This window comes from Aptenodytes patagonicus, chromosome 6 (assembly GCF_965638725.1).
Source record: "Aptenodytes patagonicus chromosome 6, bAptPat1.pri.cur, whole genome shotgun sequence".
Classification (NCBI taxonomy): Eukaryota; Metazoa; Chordata; class Aves; order Sphenisciformes; family Spheniscidae; genus Aptenodytes; species Aptenodytes patagonicus.
In genome coordinates, this window is record NC_134954.1 from 26,433,378 (window position 1) to 26,443,553 (window position 10,176).

The 10,176-nt window shown below is 45.2% G+C and overlaps 1 protein-coding gene across 2 annotated transcripts in view; it reads left to right on the forward strand.

Annotated features, from left to right (window-relative positions):
- Positions 1 to 3,342, forward strand: part of ARHGEF4 (Rho guanine nucleotide exchange factor 4) — a 178,854-nt gene extending 175,512 nt beyond the window's left edge. For both annotated transcript variants that reach the window (XM_076341624.1, XM_076341625.1), the window contains 2 exons: positions 268 to 345; positions 1,683 to 3,342. In XM_076341624.1, coding sequence (XP_076197739.1) covers positions 268 to 345; positions 1,683 to 1,840 — 236 coding nt within the window. In that variant the 3' untranslated portion in view covers positions 1,841 to 3,342. The remainder of the gene's footprint in view (positions 1 to 267; positions 346 to 1,682) is intronic.
- The last annotated feature ends 6,834 nt before the right edge of the window (positions 3,343 to 10,176 follow it).

Sequence of the window (10,176 nt, forward strand, 5' to 3'; positions counted from 1 at the left end):
CTGGTCTGGACTGGCTTCTTCACCCAGTAAAGCATGGGGTGAAGCGCAGGCAGTAAACCTTGCATGAGAGGCAGGGAGAGTTGTGCAGTACAGCACAGGCTGGAGCAGGGGGCAGTACATGCCCCTTCCAGCTTTGGGAGTAATTTTAGCTTGTGACCTCTCACCTCAGGTTTTCCTACCCCTGTATTTCCCTTACTGTCTATGCCAGTGTCTTCCCACGAGATACAAAATGACGACCTGCTGCTGACAAACTATTTTATCTTCAAGGTTTTTCAATCACAGAGGTGCAGAAAAAGCAGGCAATGCTGAATGCCAGCAAGCAGCACCATACTGGGAAGCCGAAGGGTGAGTCACACTGAACATACAAATGCTGCTAAAACTGGGGGTGGGGGGTGGTTGTACATTTACTATATGGGAATAGTTTCAGTGAAGTGGCATTAACAAACTCTTGAGAAGGCCAGATGGTGAGCTCTGATGTGACAATCTGCAGAATCGTTCCTGGCAGATTCAGACAGCTGGAGTCAGGAAACTATTCCTAACTACAGGAGAGCTGCTTTGCACCTCATCGCTGAGCGCTGTGCCAGAAATCAGTTACGTACAAGCAGGCAGCTTCTATTCAAAAGCTAGTTCACAGCCTTGCCCTAGAAGCCAGGCTCTCCAAGCAGTATGGCATTCCCTTTGTGAAAAGACAAGATGAAGTTTTGCAGTAATCCCCCCAATGGGGGAACTGGACTCGATGATCTTAAAGGTCTTTTCCATCCTAAATGATTCTATGATTCTACAACGCAAAGAGGGTCCATAAAGGTCACTGCAGCAGGGACTATTCCTGCCTGGGCAGTTGTGCCTGTGGAAGATGCTTTGAAACCTGTGATTTTGGCAGAATGCCATGGGTAGGTACTGGGCTCATTGACACAAGCTGTTTGTTAAAACTTTAAGAGACAAGGAAGATTTAGCAGCAGCCAGGGGAGCGTGAACTCAAGCAACAGAAAGGAAGGTTCCTGTGCCCACAGCACTGGCAGCTGAAGATTCCCACTACCCGACTTTGTGATGTCACCACCCCTCTTTATAGCCAGAGGAAGAGATGTCACTTGCTTTCCTCTGGACCCACAGAGAGGCAACCACTTCCTCTTGGCGGTACCAGCCAGCAGTTAAATCCTAGCCAAATCTCCAGTAAGAAAGCTTGGCTAAATTTCAAAACAAGTCAGAAGTAAGATCTGGCTGCAAACAGAGGGAAGTTTGGAAGGAGGCCAGACCTCTCTAACAGAGCAAAGCCCTAGGGGTGAAGCACTAGAGGAGACCCCACAAGCCAGCCCTGTCTGCAGCCTAGGTACTGGCTATTACGACTCAGAAATCCAGTGCAGGAAGTTGTAACAGGCAACAGAGGCACATGCACATCAGCTGCTTCTCCCAAAACAACCAAAGTCACCAGTTAAGTTGGCCACTAATGATAAGCTACAGCTATTTAGCCCTGCTGCAGTGGTGACAGAACAGGTGTCAGTTATGCTTCACATTTCTGGGACTTCCACAGCATCAACTTTAATCCTCAAAAGCAGTGCTGAAACTAACAGTAATACTAAGACAAACCCAATTCACTCCCCTGCAGCTTTAACAGGGACTGGACAGGGGGTGGGGAAGGGAGCTGTGCTCAACTAACATGCTTCCCCATCTCCTCCTCCTCACAGCTGTCACCAGGCCATACTATGACTTTCTGATGCGTCAAAAGCATCCCACCCTGCCTACTACACTCCCTCAGCAGCAAGTCTTCATGCTGGCAGAGCCCAAGCGCAAGCCCTCGAACTTCTGGCAGAACATCAGCAGGCTGACGCCCTTCCGGAAATAAGGGCAGCACCGTGTTTGTGCCTGAACCCCTTCTGAGAAAGCACTTTATCCGTCAGTCCTGGGAGGTGGAGCACAGGTTCTTCCAATCCTTTGTTTACAGAGGATGGCACATGTGGCTCCTGCCTTCCCTATTTATTTTGCAGACCGACTGACCGCACTGGCTCTGAGGTGAGACACTGCGTGTGTGCTTGCACACATGTGTGCATTTGTGCCAGTCCCATCGAGCCAGCCTTGCACAGCCCCCAAGAGGCAAACTTCCAGGAAGAGATCACAGGAGGGAGCCTGACACGTTTTGTCTGAAAAGATTTTGCCTGTCAGCTGTACTTTGACTCACTCCTTCCTGCTGTGAACACTACTGCTGTCTGGCAGCTGTCAGAGAGGGGATGGCAGCTGATAACACCTGCCAGCTCTGTGTCCACTGATATGCTCAGAACAACAGTTCAGAGTCACTGACATTATACGTTTCCCATGGAGGGATAAACCCTTCTGCTCTCTGCCCACCCCCGCTCCCCACGTTTCTCAGAGACATGATCCTCCTACACACTTCTAACTAATCCAGTTAGCCTTTGCAGGCACTCAGACAAGACAACAGTGAGTATTGCACTGTGACCTTTTTCCTTCCTTTAGTTCAACACCACTGATGAACTATGTAGTACATTAAACTGTGCCAATCAACCTGCAGCATGAGTAAAGTTCAAGAATCTCTCTAGTGGGTTTGAGTTACGTAAGTTAGAAAAATGTGCCTAATCAATACCGTACTCAATTCCTTAGATTCTCGTCTCTCCATCAGTCTGCCATATTTCCTGGCCAATGAAAATGCTCATTGTTTGTAATGTGTTTATTTATGGTAAAAATCAGAACTGTGTATTTTGTAAGTCTGTAATTGTTCTTGTCAGATGTTGTTAACTTGATGCCTGTTTTGTCTGGTTTTTGTTTGTTTTTTTAAGAAAGGTCAATATTTGCAAACCTAGCTCCCGGAAGTCAGAGTCTACAGTTCAACTCTGAAAGACTAAAACCATGGTTGTTATGCAAACTCCCACAGACCCTCAATTCAAGGGGTATTATTACAGGTTTTTGACACCTTTAAAAAAAATGGAAAGACACTTTAAAAAGGCCTAAATTTGGCACTAAGAGCCCCACTTTAAGTACCCAAGTTTCAAACTGTGGCCAAAAAGAATTCATCTAAACCTTGGTTAGCAAAAGGAAAGATTTGCCTTACCATAGCGAGAGTTAGAAGCCATACTGACTGAGTTCCCTAGCTTAGGAGACATCCTGTGACATTGGAAGGAAGACACCTGCCCCTTCCAACATGATGCTAGTGTGAATGAGCACTAACTGTCTGCAGAGCTCAGAAGTCCAGTGTTTGTTGATGCTGTAGCTGACCAAAGTCTGGTCATCCAGGGATATCTGAATTCAGTAGCATGTACAAAGTTATTCTTGCACTATATCTCCCCCCCAGACCAGGGGCAACATTTAATTTCATAAAGAAACTTGTAAAAGTGACTCTCAGTCTGTGTTTGTCTCCAGCATGTCTATCTGTGTGAACTTGTTTCTCTTCAAAGTCACTGTAGAGATCCTGCTCTTGCAGCTTAAGAAAACCTGACCACTCATCACTAGACCACTGAGCACTAATCAGTAGAAACCATGCCAGAAGGTTACCCTCAACAAAGCCACCCTTCAGATGGAAGGCTGGTGAAGCAGAGACCGTATCGGAGATGTGCCGGTCACTTAGAACACTGATCAAGCTTAGCAAGTCACCAGCTCCCAAATTCCTGCTAGTTAGTTACTTAAATGGAAAACATGTCTAGGAAACATCAAAGAAGCTGCAGGGGATGCTCAAGCCCACTTTGAGCAATATGGAATTAAAGAGGAACAGCAAAGGCCGAGAAGTAAGAAACATACTTGAAAGACAACCCACCTGCCCCACCTGCAGCCTGCTCCCTTGCCCTTCTTCTTGGGAAAACACAACTCCATGCCTGTCTCCTAGGCAGAACCAGGTGTGACATCACCATTCAATACAGTCCTACAGACAGTGGTGACTAAAAACCCCAAAAAGCTCCCTCTCATGCAGAAGCGCAAGAGATGTCTGCCCATGGAAGGTTTAGCACTTCCCCGCCCCCCCCCATCACCCCATACAACAGAGGAAAATGGGGCTTACCAAACTGGAAGCAGAGGCTGGAGATGCTGTCTGTCTGCCTCACAGTGACCTGAACCAGCATAAACATTTACAGGTCTGGTCTGTCATTTGTCAAAAAAAAGTGCATCTCTAATGGCAGGCAGCAGTTGGGAAAACAAGCCAGTGGGACATTGCAGGAATGGCCTTCAAACACTGCACAAGCAAGTGCAGTTCACTAAGACCGGGAAAGGGAAAAAACAACTAAAAAAAAAAAAATCAGCCCTTATTTGTGCGTTATCAGCCCTACAGCGCTCAGCAGTGCCTGTCCTCACCCTCTTGTCCCTTCAACCCACCCCCCGCCTTCCATGAGCCCTGGCTAAGCTCCCCTCATGGTCCAGAGCATAGTGGCAGCCTAAGCTTTAGCAGCCAACATGAAGATCTTTTGACAGTTGGGCCTCTCAACCTGAACTAAGAAACAGAACATTTGTTCTCTACACTTGAGAGGACAGTGTGCCAATACTGCGGGGGGGGGATGGGGGACTAGGAAAAAACATAAAGAGTAATTTAGACTCTGTAAGAAGCCACTGAGATCAGGCTCCACTACTCACTTCTTGCCAAGTACCAAAATTAACAGTGACACCTCCCAGACCCATGCCAGGTTACTGAGTGCTCTGCATGCCATGAGCATTACATGGTTTGGACATTTGCTCCCCCGCTCTAAATGCTAGGAAGAGCTGCCTGTCCATAGTACAGCCTCTGCTAAGTCCCATAGGCTGCAGACAGAGTCTGCCCCTGACCCCCTGGCAGGGGGAGGGCAGCAGCTCTGCTGGGCTAACCCAGACACAGCAAATGGTGCTCCTCAACGCTGGGGGCTTTACCTGCGGCCCCCTGTTCCCACAGCTACACCAGTATTAGCATAATGCCCTCTTACAACAAACATTCACCCCAACAAGCTTAAGCCTTTGCACACGCACACACCCACCCCCCTCCTTCTGCCTTTCAGGGGTACAACCCCATGCTTGCTGCCTGACTCTGTGCTGCCTGCTCTGCACTCGCCCTAAGCAGAGCAACACGCCAGTGGGACAGCACAGCATCCATAGGGCTGAATGACCCTTGCTGCATTGCCACAGCCAGAACAGGGTCAGACAGTCACAGCCAGCACCCCTCAGTAAGAGGGGTAAACACTTTTGTGTTTACCCTAAGTGTCTGCACTCTCCTTTCCTTATCCATGGCGTGTTTGTTTTGATTGGCCAGGAAGAAAATCTGTTGGCACGGAAGTGATCAGTTTTCTGAGCTTACCAGCTTTGTAGTAGGTGGGGGGAGGAATGCTGGATTGGAGCAGTGACCACAGGCTGGAAGGGACAATGCCCCCCACAACACACGCTCACACCCTCAACGCAAGACCAACCGTGAAGCTGCATCAGGGTGCTCATGGTCTTGTCCAGTTGCTATCTGAGTGTGCTCAAGGACGGAGATTCCCCTGACACCTCTTTGGGTCCCTGTTCAATACCTCACTGTCCACATTATGAAAAAAAGTTCTTACATCTATTCAAAGTTTCCCTTGCTGCAACTTCTGATCTGTTTTTAATTTGTATGTTGCTTTATACACTCAGCTTTACATCTACATTGAAGTCACTCCGGTACAAATCCCGACCTATTCTACTGAATGAAACGGGGTGACAGTGGCACAGTACCCTAAAGCACAGCAGCTTTGAAGGGTAATAAAAAATGCCCCTGCCCTCCCCTCGCTAAAAGACATGTAAGAATTGGCTACTATTAGTTATCTGTGTAGCAATACTCTGACCAGTAAATATGCATCAAGTTGTTTAAATTATCAGCTTATTTACCATCTCTTCCAGAACTTACTCCATATCTGACCAGTGCACACAAATGATTTATGGAGAGAACCTTTCTATAGAAATCTTTCTAAGTGCCAAAACAGACTCCTCTGGCCAAACAGAATACCAGCTGATGAAAAGTTATTTATTTCTAGTAGAGAGAAATACATTCTCTACTTGACTGCCTATCGGTACTCTTCCTAAAACGTGTCTTCAGTTGGGATTCTAGTCTTGTAAGAAACATTTGGAGCTAGGATCCGATCCCCTATGCAAGACTGAAATCAGGTATAAAAGCTGATCACACTGAAAGAGATGGAAACCCTGTAACACAGTAGGTGGAGTTACAGCAACTGACATTGATAAACAGGTAAGAATCAAACTCACTTTTCTCAATATACCTACCCACGCACCGGCATGTCAATAGACCACTTTGTAAATCTGAAGAGGATTTCATCAAGAAATGCCATCCTTTATTTTCTACCCAGCACTACTTCCTGAATCTCTAACCACAAAACCTATTATTTCCTGAACAAACTGTGTAATCAGATCATGTGTAACCTCCCCTGGTTTTAAATGATTAGACACTCAAAAGTCATCTCATCTCCTAAGTTACTGATTAAATGGTAAAACGTACGTATGTTAGACAGTGGTAACAGACTAACCAACAGTGCATTTCCCTCCTCTTCACCCTGGCATCTGGATTTTGAATGGAGTTACTCACATTGTGCTGTCAATTAGAAGTATCAGGGAGAATGCGTGTGTAGGACAGAAAGCGTTCGTGTACACGTTACGTAGGTTCACAAGGTCATGTAAACTGGTAATAAAGGGGTTTTCTGGCATATGAACAACAGGTCAAACACAGCTTCTGTCAAGCTTTCCGGGCTTACCGGACAACACAATCTTACCAGATTCACAAGAGTCGTCCATTTGAAGCATGAATAAGCAGAGACGTTGAGACTTCAGTACCCACTTCTCTGGAGATGAACCTTCTACATGGCCAGAAATGCAGATTTTCATGCAGAACAAACTGAAGCTCCTGACATGAGTCTGAACAGCACCAATCATTCCGGATTTCAGGGTAGAACCTACCTAACTACTCAGAAAAATACTTCTGCATTGAGTTACATAAGGAGGACAAGATGACTTGATCCAGGGGTGGTTTGGGGGGATTTTTTAGGGGTTTGGGCTCTATCTGTTCCCCTCCTTCTGTAGCTATCCATTTAGGAAGCTTCTTTTGAAAAACAGCCATGGTTCTTAATGAGTAAAATCTGCCCGGATTTCACTTGGACAAGTAAAATACAGACTTACGTAAAGCACGTGAACCAATCAGAAGAATGATTTGCTGAAGCTACCAATAAAATGAAAAGAATCAGTGACTGCTAAATAATCCAGTTTCTGCTCTGACAAAAAAAAAATCTCTAATTTGAACTATTAGTTTGGAATAACCAAGTCAGAAAAGGTGGGTGTACACACTAGAAAAATGCCTATGCTTCAAGTTTTGATAGCATTAAAAGCAGTACAAACTGTCTTTGTACTAAAACAAAACAACAAATAGATCAACTCCCATGGAGCTGAAAGTTCCCATGAAGCAGCCTTTAAGATCTTTTCCGTTTTGTCCGTTACCTGAGGAACAGCAGGCTGTAGGGTGGGGAGGAATCCTGTTCCTGTCTGGCCTATTGCCTCGCTGCTATACACCACAGGTAGTTCCAGCTGTCCAGGACATTGCTCCGCAAAACCAGCACTTCAGTCTGTCATCCAGAAGCCTACGATCTGCAGACCACCTGCATCTGGGTGTCCAAACAGCTTCCTGAAAACATCAGAAAGCCAGGCCTCTCTGTCATTGATCGGGACAACTGAAAGTTGAGGCATCTACGAGCAACAGACGTTCCAAGAGAATCTCAGCATGAGGCTGAAAATGCTACATTTCTCAGGATGCCAGAATGACAGACATTAGCTTTTCTTAATAAAAAGGCCTTCCATCTTTTGCAACGTATGTCAAAATATCAGGCTGTGCTCCTCCAGATTTACTGTAGTGGAAGCATAGCTTCATGTAACAGCAGAATTAAATATAACAATCTCACCACTGATTTTTAAATATCAGTCTTTCAAACAAGTATTGTACCACTTGCTACCCAGACAGCTTAAGAACTTTGTCAGCATCTGTGAGGTGGTACAGCTTCCAGCAAGTGCTAATTTCTTATTTTACTGTTATTACTACAACTGTTTTCAATTCTCATGTCAAGTTTCGCCGTGTACCTGCTAATGAAGATTATGGCATTGCAATACCTGTTTGGACAGTGCATAGGGTACTACAGTAATTGCTAAAGCTTTAAGAATGGAGCTGTTTACACTTCATTCAACTGCTGGAGCCTCAGCCTGCACCTGCTGCTACTCAAGTTTTCTACTAAAGTTAGCAGGACTTGCCGCTGCTATTGCCAAGTAGCAGTACCACATCGGTATGATCGTAAGGTCTCAAGTATGATGTCCTCTACCAGCCCACCAGTAGAAAGTCCCTGTCCCCAGAGCTCCCAGCCTAAGCAAAGCTGTAGGACCAGGTCTTCAGGTAAGTAATGGGTTAAAGAATAAGAGCTTTGGTAATGGATAGAAATTAATTGAAAAAATTTGAAGCCCCTGAAGGTGCAGTGTTGTTCATTTAGTTTGATAGTGCCGGGGAGGGAATCAATCTTCAGCAGAGACAAATCAACACAACTCATTTCAGAGCTAAGCTAGTGCAAGAATGCAGTCAAAAATACGACACATCAGAAGCCAGAACACACCCCTGCGTTTTCTGCCAAGTGCTACACAGATCAGGGTGGGGTATCGGAGGACGGCCTACTGCATGCTCAAGAACAGCAGCAACCTGGATTTCACTTGCCTTTATATTCACAGCCGCATAGCTTCAGGCTCATGAGAGGCCAAAGGGCACTCCTTCCCGGCCACGCAGCAATCGCAGCTTGCCCTGCCTTGGGATTAACACCTCACACCACACCTCATTTCTCACCATGTCTCCCACAGGTTTCCTTAACAAGGTACATTACTAGAATCCCTTGGCTTTGGCAGTGCTGGTGGTTTTAGGAAAAATACAGGCTGCTTGTTCTTTTTGTGTAACGTTCCTGCCATTTTCCTCCCTGCAACTATGCCACTCTTCTCTGCACGTAGCGAGCTTTTCTTTTGCACAACTTTGCTACCAAAGCAGCTCCCTGTTTGTTTTACAGCCTGTGCAAATGAAATACCTGTGATACTTAACCCAGACTTGTGTACCTTTGTGTGTGACTGTTTACATATACATTTGTGAGATGGGAAATAAACAAGCTATCAACTTCACTCTTGTCTAATTCTGTAATCCTCCCATAAAACATTAACTGCTGAGTATACAAAATAAGCCTTTACATCTGCCATATTCAAATGTAGCTATGTAGTAGTATTCTGCTTAAAAGCTCCTTCTCTCTTTCCACACCTGCTTCTTCCCCCTTTTCTGAGAAGTAGCAGCCTGCCTGCACATCCATTACCTAGGCTTGATAATGATTTTTTTTCTTTAACCTCCAGCAACCTGAAAAAATATACTTGCTATCTAAATCACACCATCAAGAAAAACCTTACCCCCAGCTTCAGCCATCTTAGCATTCATGCACTGAAAGAGGGTACAGCATTTGATCTCAACTGTGAAGTTCACGTGATCACAATTCGTACAATAAGGCTGGTAAAAGCAAAACTGTGGAAAGGTGTGTTCCCCTCCTTCTTTCTGAAGCATTAATTTGTCCAAGTATTTTACCTTTCTTGCCCAGAAAAGAACAAGCTATTGTAAAACACTACAAAATAGATTAATACAGCCCCAAAATGAAGGTCCAGCTGCACTAATTTAAGCCGACAGTTGGGCTGCTTGGTGCCAAGTTTTCTCTGTCGAGTTTGTGTCTGAAGTATCTTTTAGTCCACCAAGGTCTATAGCTATGGGTTACTTGTACTCATGAGGCTCAGTCTTCCCTGTAGGTCTGCCATTCTCTCCGTAACACAAACAATACAACTTCCTGTAGCTACCAGAGACCTCTTACTGCTGTACAATTTTTTATTTTTTTGAAGTAGTCATGTGGACCCTATACTATTCTGGATGGTTAAGATAAGATAGCTAATAGCCTGATAGATTTTGAAATAAAATTTAAATAAATAAATCTAATAAAATTTAGCCTTCCCCACACAAATCAGACGTTTTATCCATGTAATGCAGCAACACCTTCTACCCCAGCACTATGACTGACATTTCCTACGAAGGAAAATTCCCAGCTAAATAATAATCACTACATCACTCCTGACTCTAGGGGAGCTCACCAGCAAAACTATTTCTGTTACCTGAATTTGTCTACAGCGAGCCATGGAGTTCAGAATCTA